This window comes from Stegostoma tigrinum, chromosome 38 (genome assembly GCF_030684315.1).
Source record: "Stegostoma tigrinum isolate sSteTig4 chromosome 38, sSteTig4.hap1, whole genome shotgun sequence".
NCBI lineage: Eukaryota > Metazoa > Chordata > Chondrichthyes > Orectolobiformes > Stegostomatidae > Stegostoma > Stegostoma tigrinum.
In genome coordinates this window covers 24,595,062-24,620,342 of record NC_081391.1, presented here as the reverse complement: position 1 = coordinate 24,620,342, position 25,281 = coordinate 24,595,062, and the positions used below count along the sequence as shown (strand labels likewise).

The 25,281-nt window shown below is 49.4% G+C and overlaps 1 protein-coding gene across 1 annotated transcript; it reads left to right on the top strand.

Moving 5' to 3' along the window:
• Positions 1–4,381: 4,381 nt before the first annotated feature.
• Positions 4,382–24,972, top strand: eif3d (eukaryotic translation initiation factor 3, subunit D). Its single transcript, XM_059640521.1, has 15 exons — positions 4,382–4,945; positions 7,335–7,470; positions 7,990–8,035; positions 11,011–11,147; positions 11,703–11,791; positions 12,893–12,965; positions 13,806–13,921; positions 14,334–14,466; positions 16,220–16,367; positions 16,842–16,996; positions 18,432–18,517; positions 19,699–19,828; positions 20,250–20,392; positions 21,518–21,710; positions 23,923–24,972. The coding sequence occupies exons 2-15, from the start codon at positions 7,348–7,350 to the stop codon at positions 24,025–24,027; spliced, it is 1,677 nt and encodes a 558-aa protein (XP_059496504.1). The 5' UTR covers positions 4,382–4,945; positions 7,335–7,347; the 3' UTR covers positions 24,028–24,972.
• The last annotated feature ends 309 nt before the right edge of the window (positions 24,973–25,281 follow it).

Here is a 25,281-nt window from a genome sequence, read left to right as displayed (position 1 = left end):
CAGAGCGAGCACCCACAGGATACCGCACCCGGACAGAGGGAGCTCCCACAGGACCGCGCTCCCAGACGGCGCGATAACCCACAGGGCCCCACTCCCAGACACAGCGAGCATCCACAGGGCCCCGCTCGCAGACAGCGTGAGCACCCACAGGGCCCCGCTCCCAGAGCGAGCACCCACAGGACCCGGCTCCCAGACAGAGCGAGCACCCACATGACCCCGTTCCCAGACACAGCGAGCACCCACAGGGCCCCGCTCCCAGACACAGCGAGCACCCACAGGGCCCCGCTCCCAGACACAGCGAGCACCCACAGGGCCACGCTCACAGACAGAGCGAGCACCCACACGGCCCCACTACCAGACACAGCGAGCACCCACAGGACCCAGCTCCCAGACAGAGCGAGCACCCACAGGTCCCCGCCTCCAGACAGAGCGAGCAGCCACATGACCCGGCTCCCAGACAGAGCGAGCGCCCACATGACCCCGTTCCCAGAAAGAGCGAGCACCCACAGGACCCCGTTCCCGGACAGAGCGAGCACCCACAGGACCCCGCTCCCAGACAGAGCAAGCACCCACAGGACCCTGCTCTCAGGCAGAGCGAGCACCCACAGGACCCCGCTCCCAGACGGCGTGATAACCCACAGGACCCTGCTCCCAGGCAGAGCGAGCACCCACAGGGCCCCACTCCCAGCCAGAGTGAGCACCCACAGGGCCCCGCTACCAGACAGAGCGAGCACCCACAGGGCCCCACTCCCAGCCAGAGCGAGCACCCACAGGACCCCACTCACAGACAGAGCATGGACCCACAGGACCCCGCTCCCAGAGCGAGCACCCACAGGACCCGGCTCCCAGACAGAGCGTGCACCCACAGGGCCCGGCTCCCAGACAGAGCGTGCACCCACAGGACCCGGCTCCCAGACAGAGCGTGCACCCACAGGACCCGGCTCCCAGACAGAGCGTGCACCCACAGGGCCCGGCTCCCAGACACAGCGAGCACCCACAGGTCCCTGCTTCCAGACGGCGTGCACCCACAGGACCCGGCTCCCAGACAGAGCGTGCACCCACAGGACCCGGCTCCCAGACAGAGCGTGCACCCACAGGACCCGGCTCCCAGACAGAGCGTGCACCCACAGGGCCCGGCTCCCAGACACAGCGAGCACCCACAGGACCCGGCTCCCAGACAGAGCGTGCACCCACAGGACCCGGCTCCCAGACAGAGCGTGCACCCACAGGACCCGGCTCCCAGACAGAGCGTGCACCCACAGGGCCCGGCTCCCAGACACAGCGAGCACCCACAGGTCCCTGCTTCCAGACGGCGTGCACCAGTATTTCTGAGAAAAGTCACTGCAAGTATTTTAAAACAGACCTGATGTCAGGGCTGTACGATCATAAATTCTCCCAATTTGGGGAATCATTACTCAATAAAGCTGAATCTTTCCTGCTTTTCAACTGAAATCGAGGTCATCTTCATCACTTCGAGCCAGTCACAAAAAGAAAGTAGCTCAAACAAACTTACCCACCACTGAGAAAGCTGGAGGAACGTTTACAAAATGCGGTGAACTGCACCTACGCTAATTTAGATTCTATTTTATTATATCTTACAATAAAATATGAAGATCATGCTTCTACATATTGTACAAAGATAATGTTTTGAAAGAGAAATGTTAAATAAAAATATTTTATACATTTTCAGATTTCTATTTTGTAACATCACTCTTTAGAAAGATTTCCCTCAAACTTTGTCTCTGTTATGTGTGATACCAATTAAAATCAGTGAAGGAATTACTCTGGGAATTAGAAATAATGACGGCAATTTTAAGCTTCAACTTTTGACCTCGAGAAGAGAAAAAGAGAAAGGTTCAGGATGACATAGTGGGGCTGACAGCTTCTTGAGAGCTGCAGGAAACTGAAGAAAAATGCTTGGCCTTTTCACTAGAACATTACATGGAGTGACCTGATTGAGAGAAGATAGTGTGGGGCTGGATGAACACAGCAGGCCAGGCAGCATCAGAGGAGCAGGGAAGCTGACGTTTCAGAAAGGGTGGGGGAGGGGAGAGGTGGGAAGGGAGCTGGGAGATAAATAGAGAGGAGGGGTGGGGCTGGGGGAAGTAGTTGGGATGGTGATAGGTGAGTGCAGGTTGGGGGTGGTTAGGTGGGACAGGAGATGGACAGGTTGTGTCAGGTCAAGGAGGGGGGAGGATGAGAGGGAGAGTTGGACACGGGATAAGGCCAGGGGTGGGTGGGAAGATTTTGAAACTGGTAAAATCCACATTGAGACCATTGGTACGTAGGCTCCCAAGGCAGAAGATGAGGTGCTGCTCCTCCAGTTTCCGGGTGGTGTTGTGTGACACTGGAGGAGGCAGGATGGACGTGTCGTCCGGTGGTGGGGGGATAGTTAAAATGGTTTGCAGCCGGAAGGTGTTGTCACTTTTTGCAAATAGAGTGTAGATGCTCTACAAAGGAGTTATTATTATCATCACAGTTATTATTATAATAAGTGGTTATTATCACATTGCTGCTGGTGGGAATTTACTGTTTACAATTTTCTTGTTTCCTTGTATTCTTCACTGATGGGATGTCGCTGGCTGGGCCCAGCATTTATTGCCCGTCCCTAGTTGTTCCTTGAGAAGGTGGGGGTGAGTTGCCTTCTTGGATCGCTGCAGTCCCTGTGCTGTAGGTTGACCCACGATGCCCTTAGGGAGGGAATTCCAGGATTGTGACCCAGCACCAGTGAAGGACGGCGATACATTTCCAAATCATGAAGGTGAGTGGATTGAAGAGGAACTTGCAGGAGGTGGTGTTCACATGTATCTTGCTGCCCTTGTCCTTCTAGATGAAAGTGGTCGTGGGTTTGGAAGGTGCTGTTTGTGCTCACTGGATTTTTGCAGGGCATAACCTATTTTGAGATGACGTGCTCTTCCTCAGTCTCTTTTACTGCAACTCTTTGCATCTCGCGCTCAGTCCCTCTCCATCATAGGTTCAGTTTCCCCGCTCGATGACTCTATGACATAACCAGTCCATGCTAACCATGTTCCTAAGTGAATTCCGCCTGCCTGTGCTTGGCCCATATCCCTCTAAAACTTTCCTATTCATGAACTTATTCAAATGCCTTCTAAATGTTGTAACTGTACCTGTGCCCACCACCACTGTACCTGTCCTTTGGCAGCTCATTCCAGGCACAACACCCTCTGCGTAAAACAATTGCCCCTTAAGTCCCTTCTAAATCTTTCCCTTCTCGCCGATGAACCTAGTTTCGGATTACCCTCCATTCGGGGGCGAAAAGGTCTGTTATTCACCTTACCAAGCCCCTCATTACTTTAATAAACCTCTGAGCTCACTCGTCTCCCTGTTTCTATCCTTGTCCTCTCTGGCAGTGGTTCACATTCTCTCAGATAATGAAATGTGAGGCTGGATGAACACAGCAGGTCCAGCAGCAACTCAGGAGCACAAAAGCTGACGTTTCGGGCCTAGACCCTTCATCAGAGAGGGGGATGGGGAGAGGGAACTGGAATAAATAGGGAGAGAGGGGGAGGCGGACCGAAGATGGAGAGAAAAGAAGATAGGTGGAGAGGAGAGTATAGGTGGGGAGGTAGAGAGTGGATAGGTCAGTCCAGGGAAGACGGACAGGTCAAGGAGGTGGGATGAGGTTAGTAGGTAGATGGAGGTGCGGCTTGGGGTGGGAGGAAGGGATGGGTGAGAGGAAGAACCGGTTAGGGAGGCAGAGACAGGTTGGACTGGTTTTGGGATGCAGTGGGTGGGGGGGAAGCGCTGGGCTGGTTGTGTGGTGCAGTGGGGGGAGGGGATGAACTGGGCTGGTTTAGGGATGCAGTAGGGGAAGGGGAGATTTTGAAACTGGTGAAGTCCACATTGATACCATTGGGCTGCAGGGTTCCCAGGCGGAATATGAGTTGCTGTTCCTGCAACCTTCGGGTGGCATCATTGTGGCACTGCAGGAGGCCCATGATGGACATGTCATCAAGAGAATGGGAGGGGGAGTGGAAATGGTTTGCGACTGGGAGGTGCAGTAGTTTGTTGCGAACTGAGCGGAGGTGTTCTGCAAAGCGGTCCCCACACACGCTCACATTCTCTCCACTGGTTCTAGTACTGTCCCTGGGGCAGTGGCTGTGCCGCCATTCCTCTCCCGCCCACCTGGGTGGCGCTGTGTGGGGTGGGTGGGGGGAGCGGCGTTCAGTCACGGTGCGGACCATCTTGGCGCCGCTCGCCAGCTCCGTGTGGAAGCGGCCCGCGGAACACTGCCGTAAAGCGGATTTCAACCCGCGGCGCCCAATTCCCGATTTCCATCAAAGCTGGTGCCCGTTGGGATTTATCTAAACCAAAGCGCCGAGAGAAACACGGCTCCGGCCTTGGGGCCGTCTTCAGGTCTGCTATTTAAAACGATTTAATCCGACAGCACATTCACGACATTGTCGTGGTGTGGACCCGAACCTCCTTTACGGTGGTGTGGCAGAAAGTCGCCGCCTCTTTTAAACGAATCATCGCCCCCCAGGATCCGCTGGAGAATGTTCCCCGAGTCTGAGCGGAAAACGTGACAGTTACGGGGCACTGTCTTGCGACCGACTTTACGGCAGCGCTGTCGCACCCATCTGCCGCAACGTGGCGGCTCCGTTTTACGGCACCTTACGACCTCCTTCCCGTGCCGGACTACGGCAGTTTGTAGACACTGAGGAAGGGCCGCCGGACCCGAAAACGTTTTAACTCGGGTTTTTCTTTCCCTTCACAGACGCTGCTGAGCTTTTCCAGCAAATTCCGTTGCTGTGTTCCTGCTTTACGGCAGTTTGCGGCCGTGTGGCGCCCCCGCGGGTTTGGACGTTTTACGGCGTTTCGCTGCCGGGTAACGGCCCCGGTTTACGGCGCTTTACGACAGCGCGGCGGCCGGTTGTTGGTGTCTGTGAAGCTTCGCGGATCCGGCGGCGGCGGCGGGAACCAGGTAAGAGGCGGCGGCTCGGGCCCGCGGGGGGCGCCGGGGGGGGGATTGTCCGCGGGCGTCGGGCCCCGAACCAATACCGGGGATCGGGCCTGAGGCCTCGGGCCTGGCCCTCGCCCTGCGTTTGTCTAGCGCCTGAGGCGGGCATTGAGTTGTCGTTCCGCCGGGCACTGGCCAGTTGCATTGATGTAGCCGCCTGAGCGGTGTCGGCGCAGGTTGGTGCCCGGAGAGGGACAGGAGCACAGGATCCGGGCACAGCCCCCCCCCCCCCCCGGGGATCCGGGCACAGCCCCCCCCCCCCCGGGGATCCGGGCACAGCCCCCCCCCCCGGGGATCCGGGCACAGCCCCCCCCCCGGGGATCCGGGCACAGCCCCCCCCCCCGGGGATCCGGGCACAGCCCCCCCCCCCGGGGATCCGGGCACAGCCCCCCCCCCCGGGGATCCGGGCACAGCCCCCCCCCCCGGGGATCCGGGCATAGCCCCCCCCCCCCGGGGATCCGGGCACAGCCCCCCCCCCCCCGGGGATCCGGGCACAGCCCCCCCCCCCCCCCGGGGATCCGGGCACAGCCCCCCCCCCCCCCCCCGGGGATCCGGGCACAGCCCCCCCCCCCCGGGGATCCGGGCACAGCCCCCCCCCCCCCCCCCCGGGGATCCGGGCACAGCCCCCCCCCCCCCCCCCGGGGATCCGGGCACAGCCCCCCCCCCCCCCCCCCCGGGGATCCGGGCACAGCCCCCCCCCCCCCCCCCGGGGATCCGGGCACAGCCCCCCCCCCCGGGGATCCGGGCACAGCCCCCCCCCCCCGGGGATCCGGGCACAGCCCCCCCCCCCGGGGATCCGGGCACAGGCCCCCCCCCACCCCCGTTATTCAAGAAAGGTGGTCTGGGTAAATTGGACATCAATAGGCCACCTTGACTCTGACACAAGTGGTAGGGAAACTCTTGAAAAGAAATTCTGAGGGACATAATTAATCTCTACTTGGAGAGTCAAAGATTAATGAAACATGACATTATTTAGGGGGAGATCATGCCTGATAGATTTGATTCAGTGATTTGTGGAGGTGACTGGATGTGTGTATGAGGGTTGTGCAGTGGATGTAGTCTGCATAGATTTTGGTAATGGTTTTGCCAGGGCTTCACATGGTAGACTGGTCAATAAAGCAAGAGCCCATGGGATCCAGGGCAGTTTGACAATTTGGATCCAGAATTGACTTAGCAGCAGCAGAAGGCGGGGTATAATAGTTGACGAGTTATTTTTGTGACTAGGAGCTTGTATCCAGTGGTGAATGCAAGGCTTGGTGCTGGATCCTTTACTGTTTTTACAGCGTATTAATGATCTAGACGTGAATGTAGGAGGTTTAATTGGTAGGTTTGCAAATGACACAAAAATTGGTGGCATAGTAAATAGCGAAGAGGTAAACATTACAGTACAGAATTGTATTGACAGGCTGGTCATATGGGCTGAATTATGGGCGAGTGGAATTTAATCCTGAAAAGTGTGAGGTGATACCTTTTGGGAAGACTAACAAGGCCAGGGATGATACAAAAAATGGTGAGACCCTAGCAGGTGCAGAGGGTCAGAAGTGCCCTGGTGTGTGTGTCCACAGAACCTTGAAGGCAACACGTGTTTGAGGTGGTTAAATATTGGGATTTTTGCTTTTGTTAGTCAAGACATTGGTAGTTATGATGGAGCTGTGTAAGATATGAGTTAGGCCGCAGCTGGAGGACTGCGTGCAATTATGATCACCAGTGTAGAGGAAGGATACGATTGTGTGAGAGAGCTGTGTAAGATATGAGTTAGGCCGCAGCTGGAGCACTGTGTGTCGGTCTGGTCCCCATATAGCTGGAAGGATGTGATTGCCCTGGATGGGGTGCAGAGGAGATTCACCAGGATGTTGCCTGGGCTGGAGGGATTCAGTGAAGCAGAGAAACTGGATAGGTTTGGGCTGTTTTCGTGAGAGCACAGAAGGCTGAGGGAGTGGGGAGTGAAATCTGACAGATATACAAGATTATAAAGGGCGTTGATAGCGTGAGTAATCAAAATGTCACAGTTTTGGAGGAAGGAGCCAGATGTTTAGAGGCGATTTAAGAAAAAATGTTTTGACCGAGAGGGTGCTGGAGATTTGGACCTCACTGCCTGAGAAGGTGGCAAAGGCAGGAAGCATCACAACATTCAAAAAGTGTTTTGCGCTTGAAATGCCCTGCCATACGAGGTCAGGGCTGAGTGTTGGAGAATAGTCATCGAACACCAAGCTGCTTTCGCCCCAATGTGGAGGTGATGAGATTTTCTATGTAACCCTTTCAGGTGGTAGTGAGCTGCTTTTGTGAATGGCTGCGGCTCCCCCCGGCTCTCTCCCTCCTGCCATTTATATGGTGTTTGGGTGTCTCTTTGCAGCTGGTTGTAGAAGATGGCACGATTCCTGACCCCTGTGATCCAGGATAATCCATTCGGATGGGGACCATGCGCAGTCCCAGAGCAGTTCAAGGACATGCCGTACCAGCCATTCAGTAAGGGGGACCGGCTGGGAAAGGTGAGACTGCTCCCTGAGTCCATTGGCTTGTGAGTAGTGAGTGAAGGTCAAGATAAGTGTCTGATTTTTTTAGTTTTATGAATCTGCTCTTATTCCCTGCCCTGCTTTCAGCTTCACAATCTTAAACCAAAGAAAAGCTCCCAATGTTGACAAAAGCTGCTTCAGTAGCAAATCCTGTGTGCCGTTGCCTATGGGTAGCCTGGGGCGTGGAAGGGACAGTGGAATCGTCATGGGGGTGGACACAGGAGCTGAGTGTGAGCTGGAGTGTGATTGGGCATGTTGTGTGAAGGGTGTATTGCAACTGGTTGACCCACTGATGGATAAATACTGGAGCTTTGTGTGTTTCCCTGAATGAGCTGAGTGTTGACTTTGGGAGCGTTTGATCGAGGTGTTCAAATACCCCTCAATCAGCCTCACTTCCCCACGAATGTGCAAAATTTGAGTGTGTGGCTGGTTGTAGTTCACAGAGCGTACTCTAGTTTACTTCCTCTAAGCAAATGTAACAATTTATATTTCCAGGTTGCTGATTGGACAGGAGCAACATACCAGGATAAGCGGTACACCAGTAAGTAGCAGTGTGCTTGATGGATAATGCTAGTTGGCTGTGGGGAGCATCACGATAGAACCTAACTAATGTCCTGACTTCACCCGTCACTGACGTTGTGTAGAAGTTTGTTGTCACTCTGGAGCAGGAATCCTGGCTCCTCCAACCTGCATCTGATTGACCTGCTCACTGTATTGTAGCTGCTCAGCGTGCATTCGTTCTGAGGGTCGGTGTGCATGCATGCTTGTGTCAGGCAGAGTCCACTGCCTGTGTGTTTTGGTGAGCTCCAGGGAGTGTCTGTCTCTAGAAGAATGTAGAAGATAGGATCAACAGTAGGCCATTTGGCCCATCAAGCATGATCACCTGTCTCAAAACCATTCTCTTGCTCTGTCCCTGAACTCCTTGACATGTTTAACGTCAGAAATCTATCTTTTCGGTGACTTGGTCTCTGCAGTTGTCTTTAGGATCAAATTCCACAAGTTCTTCACTCTGAGTGAAGCGCTTTCTCTTCATCAGTGTGTTAAATGATCTGCTCTGTATCCTGAGAGACTGAACACTTGTTCTAGACCACTGCACCTAAAGCCAGGTGCTGCATCATCACAGCATTCAGCCTGCCCAGCTCTGTCAGCGTGCTATACGTTTCAATCAGATCCTATCTCGTTCTGCTAAACCCAAGTGTCAACCCAATCTCCTCTTGTACGACAGACCTGCCATTCTAGGGATCAGTTTGGTGACCCTTTGCTGAATGTTTCCTGTGGCAAGTTTGTCTTTCCATGGGTAAGGAGGCCAAAGCTGTACATAATACTTTGATTAGATTAGATTCCTTCCAGTGTGGAAATGGGCACTTCAACCCAACGAGCCCACAGTGCCCTTTGGGGCATCCCATCCCCCTGTAACCCACACACCCCTGAACACTACGGAGCAATTTAGCATGGCCAGTCCACCTAACCTGCTCATCTTTGGACTGTGGGAGGAAACCGGAGCACCCAGAGGAAACCCACGCAGACACTGGGAGAATGTGCAAACTCTGCACGGACAGTTGCCTGAGGCTGGAATCAAACCTGGGTCCCTGCGCTGTGAGGCTGCAGTGCTAACCACTGAGGCACCGTGCCGCACTTACTTCAGGAATGCAGTCACAAAGGCCTACTACAGTTGCAGTAAGGTATCTTTGCTCCTGTACTGAAACCTTTTGTGAAGGCCAACATGCTATTTATCCTAACGTCTTGCTGGGACTGTTGTGATATCACTTGGGTCTCTTTGTACATCAACATGTCCTCGTCTCACTGCTTAAATAATACTCTGTTTTGTTTCTCCCATTGAAGGGGACACCCTGTGGGACTGGTTTATTTTGGGATTATGTTTGGCATGGACTGGTTGGACTGAAGGATCTGTTTCCGGGCTGGTTGACTCTATCTTCGCACTTATCCATTTATGTTGAATCTGCCATAATTTTTTCCCACCCACTCAATATTTCTAACTTTTTCTGAAGCCTCCTTACATCCTCCTCACTGCTTGTAGTCCCATATGTTTTGATTTTACATGTTAATTTCTCATGTAAAATTTATCAAAAGCTTCCTGAATGTCCAAATACACCAAATCAGTTGATTCTCCTTTATCAATTCTACAGGTTGTGTCCTTTTCATAAATTGATGTTGTTTAGTCTAATATTGTTGGCATTTTCTAAGCGTCTTGTTATTGCATCCTTTATAATGAGCTCTAGCATTTCGCTACTCCTGATTTTGGCCTAAATGGTCTGTAATTCCCTGTTTTCTCCTTCCCACCTTTTTAAATAGTGGGGTTACACTTTTTCAGCCTCCAACTTGCCTGGACTGTTGCAGAATCTGTTTAATGAAATGACCATCGTCCTATCTACTATCTCCACGGCAACCTCAGTTTGTTAGATTATCAGACCTTAGGGATTTATCAGCTCTCAGTCCCATTAATTACTCTTATTACCTTTTAAAAAATAATGCTAACAATTTCTTTCAATTCCTTCCTCCCAATAGACATTTGCTTCGCTGCTATCTATGTCTGTCTCCACAGATGCTGCCAAACCTGCTAGGACCCTCGAGCACTTTTTGTTTCAGATTTCGAGCATCCACAGTTCTTATGTTGTATTTCTGGGAAGTTATCTGTGTCACTTTCAGTGAATGCAAATCTACAAATTTTGTTTAATTGCTCTGCCACTTCCATGGTTTCCAATTAATTTCCCTGTTTCAGACTGTAACGAACCTACATTTGTCTTCAGTAGCCATTTAAGAGACTGACATTCCACGTTAATTGCAAATTTAACCCCATACACTCTTTCTTCCCTTTTGATCAATCTTTTGTGCCTCTTTGAATTCTAAGCTGATCCTGGTCCTCGAGCTTGTTATTTTTTTGACTTTATACGACTCCTTTTTTAAATTTGACTTATGTTCGTAATTTCTTTGTGGAAGTGCAGGCGTTGGACTGGGGTGGACGAAGCCAGAAGTGCCTCAACACCAACAGGTTTATTTGAAATCACAAGCTTTCAGACCGCTTCACCTGACAGAGGAGCGGTGCTCGAAAGCTTATGATATCAAACAAACCTGTTGGGACTGTAACCTGGTGTCATGTGAATTCTGTCTAAAATTTCTTTGTTAGCCATGTCTGGGCCACTGTTGTATTTTTGCACCAGAAAGCGATAGAAAGTGTTGCAATGTCTGTATTCTTGTGCCAGGCGTTGTCTGCGTGAGCCATCACACATTGTGGTTCCTGACCAATGATCCCTTGATCAGTGTCAATTAAAGTCAATTGTCTAGTTATTAACAGCTGTTTTGTGGGAGCTTGCTGTGCTCAAATTTAGCTGCTGTGTTTCTTGCATTGTGACAGTGACTACACTTTGAAATGTATTTCAGTGACCATGAAGTGCTTGGAGACTTTGAGGTTGTAAAAGGTGCTATAAGAATTTGTCCTTTCCCACGTCTCTGTCTCTCTGTCTGGTGACGTGCTGTCTCTGTGTTTCCCTCCCACAGATAAGTACTCCTCCCAGTTTGGTGGCGGCAGTCAGTACGCCTACTTCCACGAGGAAGATGAGAGCAGCTTCCAGCTTGTCGACACAGCCCGCACACAGAAGACTGCCTACCAGAGGAACCGTATGCGATTTGCTCAGGTATGTGCAGCGGCTCTGCGTGCATTTAGCAGATTGAGGCTCTTGTTCTCGACATTTCATGTGCAGATAAGGATGAAGTCATGTGGAGACCAGCGACACTGCAGCCTCTCCCCGAGCAGGCCCAACCCTCAAACACAAAAGTAAAAATAGGAAGTGTTGTGAAAGTCTATCAGTATCTGTTGACAGAAACATTTCCGCACTATGATCTTTCACGAAAATGTTTGTGATGGAGCAGGGCTTAACAGTACCAAGCGAGTGATGTTTTGTGCCATTGCCGACATCTGGTTGTGCTGAGTGTTTATACAGCGTTTGGTCAGACTGTCCAGATTGCTCTGTGTAGGATCACTGAGCAGGGAGACCCGTTCAGCAGAATTGCTTTACTAACCTCTTGCCCTGCGTGTTTTATGAGAGCTGCGGGGAAGTTTCACAGGTTAAGTTGACCCTCTGCCTGCAATTTGCAGAAATGTTACAGACTGCAAGTAAAATTGTTCTTTGTTTTGGTTGCGCATCCTGCTGTTCACTGTGTGAAGTTTAACGTTGCTTTCACTTTTACAGCAGAGAAACATGCGACGTGAGAAAGATCGGCGCCAGCTGCTGCAGTTTAACATGCAGACACTTCCTAAAAGCGCCAAGCAGAAGGAGAGGTGAGGGAACCATTACAGCAATTGTCTGTCCAACTTTGTCTATCGCTGTCCTGCTCTCCCTTCGAGAAGGTGCTGTCTCTCTCACTGGGATCCTTCGGGATGCTCTTGTTTTGCTATAGATTTAGCTGTTGTTTGGTGTTTGGGAAGATGGTCTGGCTGACATGTGACTCCAGACTCTCAACAATGTGGTTGATTCTCAGTTGCGCTGAGATGATTAAATAAAACTCTCGGCCCAAGGGCAATGAAAAATAAGTAACGGATGCCAAACTTGCCAGCAAACCCCACGTCCCATCAAGGAATAAAGAATAAATGTTGGCAAAAATCTGTAAAGCCCATCAGCACTGCCCCTACCTGATACTGAAATTTCACTTGTACTAACTTCATCACTGCCTCCTTGACCTGTCTGTCTTCTCTCCCACCCTATCTGCCTCACTATCTACCTGTTATCACTGCTCCCACCCCCTATTTATTTCAGAATCCCTTGCCCTCCCCATTTCTGAAGAAGGTTCCTGACCGGAAATGTCAGCTTTCCTGCTCCTCTGATGCTGCCTGGCCTGCTGTGTTCATCCAGCCCCACACTGTGTTATCTCTGACTCCAGCATCGGCAGGTCTTGCTATCCCTGAAATTCACTGACCAGGTCGAGTCAGCAGCTTGGTTTCAGATCTTTGCCACTCGTCTCCTTCAGCATCTTCCAAATTCTTGTTTTGAATCCATCCCCAGCCAGAATAGGGAAAGCTATAACCCTAATCCTACTTACCCTTGTTAACATACTTTAACGAGGAGGGAATGTTTTTCCATTGGATTGTTGGGAAATATTGGAATATCCCAGTCTTGTTTTCCATGCCTGCTTAGCGTGAAGTGTCTTTGCTGTGGGAGGGCATGGGAAAGGATAAGGTCCATGACTCTCAGGCTTCAGTGTATCAGCCAGCGCTGGGTGTCAGACGGAAACCTGTGGGTGTTGACTGTTTGATTATGAACTATGGGTCACGTTATTGGCGGATGTTCCGGGCACCAAGCTGCTAATGGACAGCATGTTCACCAGTCGGAACAAATTTTAACCGTGTGGCTTGAACAAGTTCTGATTCCCGGTTCCATTCCAGGGACCGCTTGCGTCTGCAGAAGAAATTTCAGAAGCAGTTTGGTGTACGACAGAAATGGGACCAGAAGAATCAGGTCAGAATGTTTAAACTTCACATGCACTGTCTCAGTCTGTCAGCAAAATGCACTGATTGTCAGAGGGTGGATGGACAAGGCCTTTGACCTTCATTGTGGGCGTGTGTGCGTTCTGCATGTTCTGTACGCACTGTTTAATTAGGATGAAGTGCTGGGGCAAGTGGGATCTGATGCCACTGCCCAATCTGGCACAGATGCAGTATTATTCTCTTATGACCTTCAGAGCTGTCAACACCCTATAAATGGCTCAGGGTAATTGAGTGGGGTCTGGAATAGCTTTGAAAGGGGCTGGTATGGGAGGCAGGCATGGGGAATTGCATTAAGGCAATAATTTATTGGGGAACAGAGGATATGGCATAGGACTGTGTGGAAGCATAGGGCAAAGGCAATAATGGATAGCTTTCTTCAGAGTAGACAGTGGTTCCTTTTAGAGACCTGCAGGCTTCCTTGTTTTACTGTGGTGTCGAGTGACATTCTGTACCTCCTCCAAGCTCAGGTGTCCCCACAATTTGTCATTCTGTCGATTTTTGAGCATTGTGTTTCTGGCAATCTTCCTCTGAATTATCTTAGATAATTTAAAAATATTAATGAGGCAACTTAATTACTGCTCATTCTGGGATATGTTGTCAGTACGAGGGATAAAGGAAGGCTTTGCAGAGCTGAATTCTAGCAATATCCGGGTGAACTTTTTAAAAAATTTTAGATGCTTTCTCGTTAGTGGAAGTGAAACGTGAGATTTTCCAGCCAGCCCTATTTTCACATTGGTAGCTGTGGATGAGTAACGTACCTGTAACTGTCTGTGCTGGGGTTGCTGACACATTCCCTACTCTCTCTTTCCAGCTGAAGCCAAGAGATTCCTCTGTTGAGGTGCGCAGTGACTGGGAGGTGAAAGAAGAGATGGATTTCCCTCGGCTGATGAAGATGAGGTACATGGAAGTGGCTGAACCCAGTGACATGTGAGTATTTTCAAAATAGGTATCTTGTCTTTCCCTGCCTCCCCCAGTGTCACTACATCCTCTCCCGCCCTTCCCTGACTAATAGAGGCAGCCAGGTTACCCTGCTGTTGCCCAGTCACTGCGACCCTGACTCCTCATGCAGTATTGTCTGTGGAAAACTCTCTTTCAGTTCTTGACACTCCCTGTGGGCAAAACTAGCTGTTCCCGTTTTGTTGCTGTCCCAGTTTGAGTTCCTAATCCCCAAGTTCAGAGCAGTACGGCAGGAGTGCTGCTGTCTTTTCAGGCAAAACCCCCTCAGCCCCACTTCCAAAGAGGAGCAATGTGGGTCTCCCCAGTGTTTATCTCTCAGTCAGTGCCACCAAAACCAATCCAGTCATAGTCTTACTGCTGTTTTCCCTGCTCCTGCTCTCAGAGAGTGCTGCGGTACACTGGAGTACTATGACAAGGCCTTCGACCGAATCACCACACGCAACGAGAAACCACTGCGCAGCATCAAGAGGATTTTCCATACCGTCACCACCACCGACGATCCGGTCATCCGCAAGGTGAGCTCACAGATTGGATGTGGTCAGAGAGGGCCGGGTGAGTGCACGAGGGGCAGCGATATCCCAGGACTTGTTAGCCAGGGTTCAGGACAATCTGCACTTTTCCTAGCTGGACTGGAGATGATTGGCAGCCTCTTGTCGGTCACCAGGAGACTAGGATGGGTTGTAGGCACAGCATTGTTCTTAAATCGTTCGTGGGATGTGGATGCCACTGTGGGCCAGCATTTATTGCCCATGCGTGATACCTGTTAAGGTGGGGTGAGCTGCCTTCTTGACCCACTGCAGTCCATGTGCTGTGGGATGACCCACAATGCCCTTAGGGGAGTAATTCCAGGATTTTGACCCAGCGACACTGAAAGAGCAGTAAAATATTTCCAAATCACGATGGTGAGCGGGTTAGAGGGCAACTTGAGTAACTCACCTTCTGAGTCCCCAAAGCCTGTCCACGATCTACAAGGCACAAGTCATGAGTGTGATGGAATACTCCCCACTTGCCTGGATGAGTACAGCTCCAACAACACCGAAGGAGTTTGACATCCAGGACAAAGCAGCCCATTGATTGGCATCACATCCACAGGCATCCACTGACGTTCAGTAGCAGCAGTGTGTACCATCTACAAGGTGCTCTGCAGAAATTCACCAAAGATCCTCAGACAGCACCTTCCAAACCCACAACCACTTCCATCTGGAAGGAAAAGGACTAGGTTGTTGGACTTGTCTTCACAGATGCTGCCTGAGTTGTTGAGTGTTCTTCAGAAGCTCCGCAAATTTGGCAGCATCTGCAGAGAGACAGAGAAGGAGAGTTAATGTTTCCGCTTTGGTATGACAGTTCACTGGTCTTTGTGTGTATTTCTGAATGTCACCTTGCCTGGTATTTGACAATGGTACACCTCCCTGTCCAGTTCATTGAGTCACTAGACAGTCATCCTTGTGTTGTTTGAGACCTTGATTAAAATGGGCATTTATTGCAATATGCTCCGATTACACCACTCTCTGTGGGGTGACACTCATCCCTACAGTAGTGTTAGCGATGGAATTCATGGATCTGTTTTTTAAGGCCAAATGACAGTATTACCTGACCAGGTGTGGTACAATGTGACTCCGAAGGGAATTAGTCATGGACCTGTACAGCACAAAAACAGACCCTTCAGTCCAACTTGTCCATGCCGACCAGATATCCTAAGTTAACCTAGCCCCAGTTGCCAGCATTTGGCCCATGTCCCTCTTAAACCCTTCCTATTCATGTACCCACCCTGATGCCTTTTAAATGTTGTAACTGTACCAGCCTCCACCACTTCCTCTGGCAGCTCATTCCACACACGCACCACCCTCTGTGTAGAAAAAATTGCCCCTTAGGAACCTTTTATATCTTCCACCTCTTACTTCAAACCTACACCCTGTGTAGTTTTGGACTCCCTACCCTGGGAAAAAAGACCTTGGCTATTCCCCCTCTCCATGCCCCCTATGATTGTATAAACCTCTATAAGGCCACCCTCTCCCTGTAGTTTAAGGAGGTGCTAAGTGACTTTACTGCACATGTTTTCAAGGCCCTTATGCAGCTTAAGAGTACTCTGTCACAAAGCTGTAATTAATTTGCCAGTCAAATCCTTTAATGCTGTTTAATCCCGACATAACTCCACATCCCAAAGTGGAGTTTAAGGTAGTTGAATATTCCTGTTTTATTTTACCCGTCTGTCAAATGCTTGGAATGAGCGGCTGATTTGTTTGTTTTTGTTTGTTTGTTCGTTTACAGCTGGCCAAGTCTCAGGGCAATGTATTTGCAACCGATGCCATCTTGGCCACTCTGATGTGCTGCACCAGGTCAGTCTACTCCTGGGACATCATCGTGCAGCGGGTTGGATCCAAACTCTTCTTTGATAAACGTGACCACTCCGACTTTGGTAAGGTGCAGCGCTGCTGCAGGCATTGCTTCTCAGACGGATGCACATGCTCCCCGTCAACGTTTACAGCGTCCCTTTTCCTTTATTCATTCCTGGCATAGTGTCATGGGCGCTTATTGCCTGCCTCTAATTACCCCCAGGGCAGTTAAGAGTCAACCACATTGCTGTGGGCCTGGTGGCATGTGTAGGCCAGGCCAGGTAGGGATGGCACTTTCCTTCCCTAAAGGACCAGCTGGGTTTTTGCAACAATTGACTGGTTACTGTTAGACCAGCTTTTTAATTTGAATTTGAATTCAGATTTCAGTATGCCATTGTAGGATTTGAACACCTGACCTCAGAACATTGACCCGTGGCTCCGAATTACTATCAATCCCCCCCTTCCCCATCCCCCTCCTTGCGCACACCTTTTTTAAAAATGTCTGGCTACAGGCCCCTTAGGCTGCTCGTAAATTTACCGTCTTTTATTACATGCAGACCTCTTGACAGTCAGTGAAACCGCCAATGAGCCACCTCAAGATGAAGGGAATTCTTTCAATTCTCCCCGCAATCTGGCCATGGAGGCCACTTACATCAACCACAACTTCTCTCAGCAATGCCTGAAGATGGTGAGAAAAGGGACATCAAACGACGTAAGTGACTGGCCTATGATACCAAAGGTGCTGAAGTTTTAGGAAGCACTGGCTAGGCCTCAGCCAGAATACGGTGTGTTCAGTTTATTGCTGGCAATCACTGCCATCAGTACCTGACAGAATAATGTAAGCTCTTTTTTGTTTTGAGCCTGACAAACGTAATGCAGTGTCGTCTGAGATCTGGCAGAGTGGGGAAAGGCGAGAGTCAGAATTTTGAGGGATGGGGGTGCTGAATTGAATCTGGTTTTTCAAGATATGAAGAGAAACAGAAAGGGGAGATACAGAAAACATACTGTCTCTGCTGGCTGCTGAGTTTAGGACTGTGGCAGGGTGGGTATAGTGATCATATTACTGGACTAGCCGTATAAACCTCAGGCCAATATTCTGCGATAGGGATTTGAATCACTCCTTGGCAAATGGTGAAATTTGCATTCTGTAAAATCTGGAATAGACACTTGGCCTAATGATGACCAAGTACCATTGAGGATTGATATAAAAACCCATCTGGTTCACTAATGTCCTTCAGAGAAGGAACTCCTCCATCCTTACCTGTTCTGGCCTAAATATGACTCCAGTCCCAGAGCAATTTGGTTAACTCTTAAGTGCTCTCTAGGTGAGTGAGGATGGGCAGTAAATGCTGACCTGGCCAGTGACGCCCACGTTCCATGAGCAAATTATAGGAAAAGTGTAAAAATCAGCCAGAATTCACATGTCACAACTGATGCTGGATCAGCTAACTTTAAATCTGAGTTTCATAATCCTTTTAGTGAAAAGTATTGGAGGGCTATGTATCCAAAAGGTGGGTATTTAGATAAGGCCAGAGATCAGCCCAGATGTCATTGAATGGGGAGAACAAAGTTTAAACAGTGACCCTGAGGATCAGGAACAGTAATGCAGAGATAGTGAGAGAAGCTGAATATTTCATTTTATTTCTTAAACTGGTGTTACCAAATCATCAGATATAATTTAAAAAGATACACAGGCAGGAAGATGCTATTGTGCATGCTATTCCCATTTAATTCTCTAGAAACTAAATATTGCTCAGTAAGTATCTGTTTGAAGATTGTCTATTTTGTCTACACTGTAATGCATGAGGGTCACAATAATTAACTTAAATAAATAATATAAAGTGCTTTGGCGTGTTCTGACAGGGACGATAAAGTCTGACAATATAAATAACACTTTTTTGTGCCTTTGTTTCTAAGTTCTATGGATTCTATGTAATCTCCAGTTTGATTTTTGACCTATGAAAGCTTTCCCAGCTTTGGGAAGGTGGGGAATGGGTTATCAAGTGGAGCTGGGATCCTTTGATAATGTGCGGTGACAGCAGGACGGCTCGCTGAAGCTGTTTAACGGATTGCCCCTTGGGTATGCGAGGTTTTTTTGCAGTAATTTCAGCTACTATACACGTTCTGTGTCTCCCTCTCTTCCTCAGGGCGTCGAGAAGTACAAATTCCCAAATCCAAACCCTTTTGTGGAAGACGACGTGGATAAGAACGAGGTGGCTTCAGTGGGATACAGGTGGGTGAGAGTGAGTGTACACTCTCGGGCCTGTGAGCTTGTGATCTACTAGATCTGAATCATGTGATGAGTAACCACATGAAGAATGGCTTGGCCAAGCGACTTCACACAACACCACGTGGCTGACAGAACCTGCATCAGGTCCTCGAGAGAGAATGGGAACTGCAGATGCTGGAGAATCCACGATAACAGAGTGTGAAGCTGGATGAACACAGCAGGCCAAGCAGCATCTCAGGAGCACAAAAGCTGACGTTTCGGGCCTAGACCCATCATCAGAGCTCTCTCTGATGAAAGGTCTACGCCCGAAACGTCAGCTTTTGTGCTCCTGAGATGCTGCTTGGCCTGCTGTGTTCATCCAGCTTCACACTCTGTTATCTCGGGTCCTCCTAGAGTTTTGCATTTAGACCCATAAAATGCATGAGGGTCACAATAATTAGATGTAATGCATAGAACCATAATTTTGCATGCTCCTGAAATTTGGCAGGAAGTTACAAAAGGTATTTTACAGAACAGAAACAGGCCATTTGGCCCATGAGGTCTGTGCTGTACATTAAGGGGCAAAGTATCTCTAGCTGTTGATGAGGATCTTGTGTGCAGCATGGGGCAGTTGAGTTCTGGGTGCAGACAGCACCACGAACTGGTCAAGACTAGTTCCTCAGATTGAATAGCTCCCATGACATTCACTGGCTGGTATCCACCGCCTACTGCTCGTCCTCCCCCCATGAATACATTTTCCCCCTGGTTTTTTGGGGTGCGGGCGTTTACTGTCCAACCCGTGTCATCTCAAGGAGAGGGTGGTGAAGCTGCTCTGTGAGGTTGTTCCGGTTAAGTGAAATTTGTCTGGCTGTTTCTGAGGGCGGTTAGGAGTCGGCCTGACTTGGTGTGTAACTCCCATCACAGTGGCCTTAGACTGTGTATGGAGGGCTGGCTCCTTTCCCTAGAGCTTTATAAAAAAGACAGCCTGACAGCTTAATGATACTTTCACTGATCCTAGCATTGTGTTTCCACATCTAAAAGTACAGTTTGAGTCACATACTCAAGTTACAATGGTGAGATTTGACCTCTTGTTTCCTGGATCATTTCTCCAGTGATGTCAGTGTACCCTGAGCTGCTTTAATTCTCTAATGCTGATGTGGCAGTGTCCGTCCCTCCCTCTCACTTTTCCCTTTGGCCTCCCGCAGGTATCGGAGGTGGAAGCTGGGTGAAGACATTGACCTGATCGTGCGCTGTGAGCACGATGGTGTCATGACGGGTGCCAATGGTGAAGTGTCTTTCATCAACATCAAGACTCTGAACGAGTGGGACTCTCGGGTATGGCCCGAGCTACTGCATGGGAGCAGGATCTGCATCTCATTCCTTAGAGTCGGATATCAGAGCTCTTTAACCATTGCACAACGATGGTTTGAACACAAGCTGCTGTCCCCAGTGTGTGTCAGTAATTTATTGGAGGGTGTGAAGGGAGCGTGTCGGTGTTCACAGATGGGGACAGAGCATGTCAGTACTTACGTTCACGTTGATGGCTTGCAAACCCAGGAGCCTGCTGGTATTGACAGCTTGTTGTAAGTGGGGATGGGATTGACTTGATTCTAACCAAGAATTGGAACTGTGGGGTTCACAAGTGGCTGTCTGCAGTGTTCACTGTGAGTGACTGTCTGACCCTCGTGTTTCTGTTAACAATAGGATAGGGTCCCCCTGCCTTTCTGTAAGAGACTGAATTCCTGTTTCTTTGTAGTACTGTAATGGTGTGGACTGGCGTCAGAAGCTGGACTCACAGAGGGGAGCCGTCCTTGCCACGGAGCTGAAGAATAACAGCTACAAGCTAGCTCGATGGACCTGCTGTGCCCTGCTGGCTGGATCAGAATATCTCAAACTTGGGTAAGGAATTGGGGCTTTGGAACCGAACAGAGAAAGGTAGAAAGAGCCTGAGATTTCCAAGAGTCCTAAATGTAGGTAGAGCAAGGTGCATGAATTTCAACTGACCTGTTCAATTGTTGAGTTTCTCATCTAAGGTCACTTCATTTTGTTGTAACAGTACATCTGAATCTAAGCTCGATGGGGGCACTCTCACCTCTGGGGCAACATTGTGGGGCCAAGCTACATTCAGACTCTAGAGCAAGAGGGTCTGATACACACTGAAGCAGGACCGCACTGTCTGAGGAGCAGTGCAGACAGAGTACTGACCTGTTGGGGTTATTACTGAGGGAGCATGCCATTCTCTCAGGATGGGGGAGAGCTGGGGCACCACACAAGGTTTGCTGGGGGGTTGGTTGGTAAGGCTTGGGGAATGCCACGCTGTTGTGGGAGCTCAAGAGTTGTGTGTGTGTGCGCATGTATGGGGGAGGTAGGGTCAGTGGTGATGTTAAACCCAAGATTCTGTCAGCTGTGTTGGATATATGCAGGAAACCTCAAGATTCTGTCAAAAGAAGAGCAAGGGAGTTTCTAGTCCTGTGGCAGGATATTGAATATCCTTTGCTCCTTATTCTCTTCATCTCACACTACTACTCGTCACTTTAGCTTTTCTGATCTCTGACCTTCCTCATTCATGTTAAAATTGTCTTACCATGTTCATAAATTCATTCTCAACCTTTAGTCTTTTTTTTCCCCTCCCCTCCTTCTATAATTCACAACTTGGAGCTACTTTAATGACCCTTTAATGTCACTTTGGTAAAATCCTGCACCTATATTGGTAGCAGCACTGTGGGAGAAATGGCCTGACATGGACAGTAGCAATTCAAGATATTCAAGCTTACCGCTGTCTCCTCATGGGGGCATTAGGGATAGCAACAAGTGCTGGTCCAGCCAGCAACATCCACGAACAAATCCCTTTTTTTTTAAAAAAAGAAGTCTCTTAAAATACTGGCAAAAGTAGGACACTGGTGCTGACACAGTCAACAGCAGAGCTCTCTGGCTCAGTTGCTGCACAGTTCATCAGAGCAGTGTCTAATAGTGGAATGGAAGGCCATTAGCCATTGAGACTAATCTCTGTCTCTCTGTGTAAAGGTATGTGTCCCGATTCCACATCAAGGACTCGTCTCGTCACGTGATTTTGGGCACCCAGCAGTTCAAGCCCAACGAGTTTGCCAGTCAGATTAACCTGAGCATGGAGAATGCCTGGGGTATCCTGCGCTGTGTCATTGACATCTGCATGAAACTGGATGAGGGCAAATACCTCATTCTGAAAGACCCTAACAAGGTGAGTTCTGTGCGTCTGTGTGTGCACCCGTGTCTGTCTGTGTACAATAGTTATGGATCAGGTAGCTGGTTGACTCCAGCTCGGAGCAGTACACCAGTTTTCACAGGGCACAGTGTGCATGATGCAGGGGAATGTTTGAGGAGAATCTACAGATAAAGGGAATAAAGAATATGATGGGATGAGATGAGGTCTGGCTGAGAGCTGACCTGAGCATGGACTCATTTTGTTGAACAACATTCCAGTAAACTTCATTCAATGTGTTTTCTAATGGAAGTGTCTGCAGATTCAGAGCTTCTTCATTAAATAAAAGATATGGGCACAGGAACCACTTCTCCATTTCAGTGGAAACTCAATACTGGAGGTGATTGGATCTGGTTGTGTGCTGTTGGTTATCATTTGGTGCAGTTTCTCCTCAACAAACTGTACACATAACGACAAAAACATTGAGCTGGAATGTAAGCTGTGATTTCAGGAGCTGGAAATCAGCAGTTGAGGGCAGTTTAAAAACCAATGCTATAAATCAGGAACAAAAACAGAAGTTGCCTGAGAAGCGCAGCAGCTCTCAGCATCTGTGAAGAAGAAATCAGAGCTAATGTTTCGGGTCTGGTGACCCTTCCTCAACTGATGGTAGCTAGGAAAACATCAGTTTATATGCAGAAAATAGGCAGGCGGGTGAGGTGGAGTGTAGGATATCGGATAAAGGATAGAGCCCAAAGAGAGAGAGAGAGAGAAGAGCTTTGGATAGACAAAGCAATTGATAACAATCTGAGTGGGAGTGTGAATAGTTGTTAATGGGGAGTGTTAGTCACTAACAATAGGTAGTGTGTGATGGCAGGCTATGTGATAACAAGGCCTGGTGTGTGGGGTAGGGGGCTGGGACATGGGAGAGGTCAGACCCTAAAATTATTGAACTGTGTATAGAGTCCGGAGGGCTGCAGTGTCCCCAAGTGGAAATGAGGTATTGTTCTTCCAGCTGATGCTGAGCTTCACTGGAGCACTGCAGTAAGCACGAGACAGGCCTTTTGGCCAAGGAGCAGGGTGATGTGTTAAAGTGGCAGACAAGGGGTAGTTCAGGTTTTTTTTGCGAGCAGAATGTAGGTGTTGTGTGAAGCAGTCACCCAATCTACATTTTTGTTTCCCCATGTAGAGGAGACCACGTTGTGAGCAGCGAATGCAGTAGGCTAGATTCTGGGAAGTGCAGGGCAAGTGTTGCTTCACCTGGAAACTATGTTTGGGCCCTTGGATAAATGGGCAGGTGTTGCATCTTTGCCAGTTGCAGGGGAAAGTGCTGTATGGCTGTCACGGGTGCAAGGGTTGGTGTTGGGAGTGAAGGAAGCGGGGCCAGGGTGTCCTAGAGGGAACAGTTCCTGCGGAAGGTGGTCAAGGGAGAGGAGGGGAATATGTGTCTGGTAGTTGCATCTCGCTGGAGGTGGCAGAAATGGGGCCTGGTGATCTTCTGGATGTGGATGCTGGTGGGGTGGTAGGTAAGGATAAAGGGAACCCTATCGCTGTTGTGGGAGGGAAGAGAAGGAAGTGCAGGAGATGGGTCAGACCTGGTTGAGGGCCCTGTCGCTAACAGTGCTGAAGAATCCTCTGTTGAGGAAGAAGGTGGGCATTTTGAGGCTCACTTGGCAAAATTGGCCTCATTTGAACATGTGCAACTGAGGCGGAGGAACTGAGAATGGGATGGAGTCTTTACAGGAAGGAGGGTGTGAGGATGTATAGCCCAGGTAGCTGTGGGAGTTGGTGGGTTTATAGTAGATATTAGTGGCCAGTCCATTCCCAGAAATGGAAACAGATGTTGAGGAAGGGAAGGGAGGGGTCAGATCAGGTGAAAGTGAAGGCAGGGTGGAAATTGGAAGCGAAATCGATGAACTTTTCCAATTCTGGATGAGGAGAGGAAGCAGCGCCGATATCATCGATTTTTGGAGAAAGAGTTGTGGGTTGGGGACTGAAATATGACTGGAACATGGTTCATTGCTTTGTTTGGGAGAGACAGATGAATAATTCCGTTGAAGAATAACAGAAAACTTGCAGTGAATTATTTTTGGCAACAGCCTATAAATGATTGGAGCTGCTGCTGCTCCCATGTGTGCTGGTGATGTACGTACATTGGATTCCACCCGTGTGGGTTCTGGTGCTATCACTGGGTCACGCTTACTTTGCCTGTTTGTTGCTGAACCTGCCTTCCTGTCTCTGTCCTTTTCTACAGCAAGTGATCCGTGTCTATAGCCTCCCTGACGGTACCTTCAGCTCTGAAGAAGAAGACGAGGAGGAGGAGGACGAGGATGACGAAGAGGAAGATGGCACACAGTGATGCAAAGCTTTGATAGTCGCAGAATTGTTTCGGCCATGTCTTGCCAGCACTACATTCAGAGTTTTACCCGTCATGTAGCAAGGCAAGCGATGACTACAAGCGACTTGTGCACTCAATCAAAACAAAACAGTTCTGAAATGCTACCTTTGAAGGTTTTGGTTAAAAACAAACATCTGTTGGTGTAGCGGTCATGCTTCTCTGGTCCATCTTCACAATTGGCATCCTTGTAGATCAGTGTTACAATGTGTGCGCGCTCTCTCGCTCTACATTCTCTTTTTCTTTCTCTCGCAACTCTATCCATTCCCATTTTACAATAACCATCATCATCCACACCCACCCACACAGACACACACCCCCTCCCCACACAACTACTCTAGGTTTCTAACATCTGACAGTCCATTTGAGGCCAGTTTTTGGGGTACCCATCAGGGACTTAATAGAGCCTCTGCTTACTCCCAGGCTCGGGAACCCTTCGCCGTCTTGGAGTTGTGAGCTTCCGACAAGTTAATCTCCCACAGCTGCTTCCTGTTGGCCTGTACGTGAAAAATAGTTGAAGACACTTGATCGATCCGAGTCTGAGCATATGGCAAGCTTATGTGTCATGGGGTTTAAATTTGAGCCCTGACAGATGAATTTCTATGAAACTATTGGTAGGAGAATGTGGAATACTCCGAACTGGTGTGCAGAAGAACGTGTTTAATATCCTACAAAGTAAGCTTAGGGCAGATATAGGGGTGAGGAATCCGATCTGTTGGATCAGGTGCTGTAGATACAACTGGGTGCAGGACTGGCAGTGACGCCACTTAGTGGGAAGATTGGAAAGGTGCTCCAGGATGGGTTCATTCTGTCAGAGTTTGAAGCTGTTGAGCAGGGTTGGGGGTGGGGGGGATGCAGGGCCTGAGTCTATGTACAATTAAAAATTACAATAAAATGTTCCATTTTGAAGACTTTTGTTTTCCAGTTGTTTGGGGCAGTACTATGTGAGGGAGATTGATTGCATAGTCCCTTCTGTTTGTGGCACAGCCTCCTCATGCTCAGTAGAGCAAGTATCTAGTAAGTATGGGATCTGAACCTTGCACAGTTGAATAGCTGCCTAATTCTCCCTGCCATGCAGCCAGCTGAATGATGCCAGTGAGATGTGGAACTCCTGAGAGTCAAAACCACAGTCTACAAGTCAGGAGCGTGATGCACTTGTTTGGATAGATGCAGCTCCAACAACACTCGAGAAGCTCAGTACCACATCCACCACCTTCA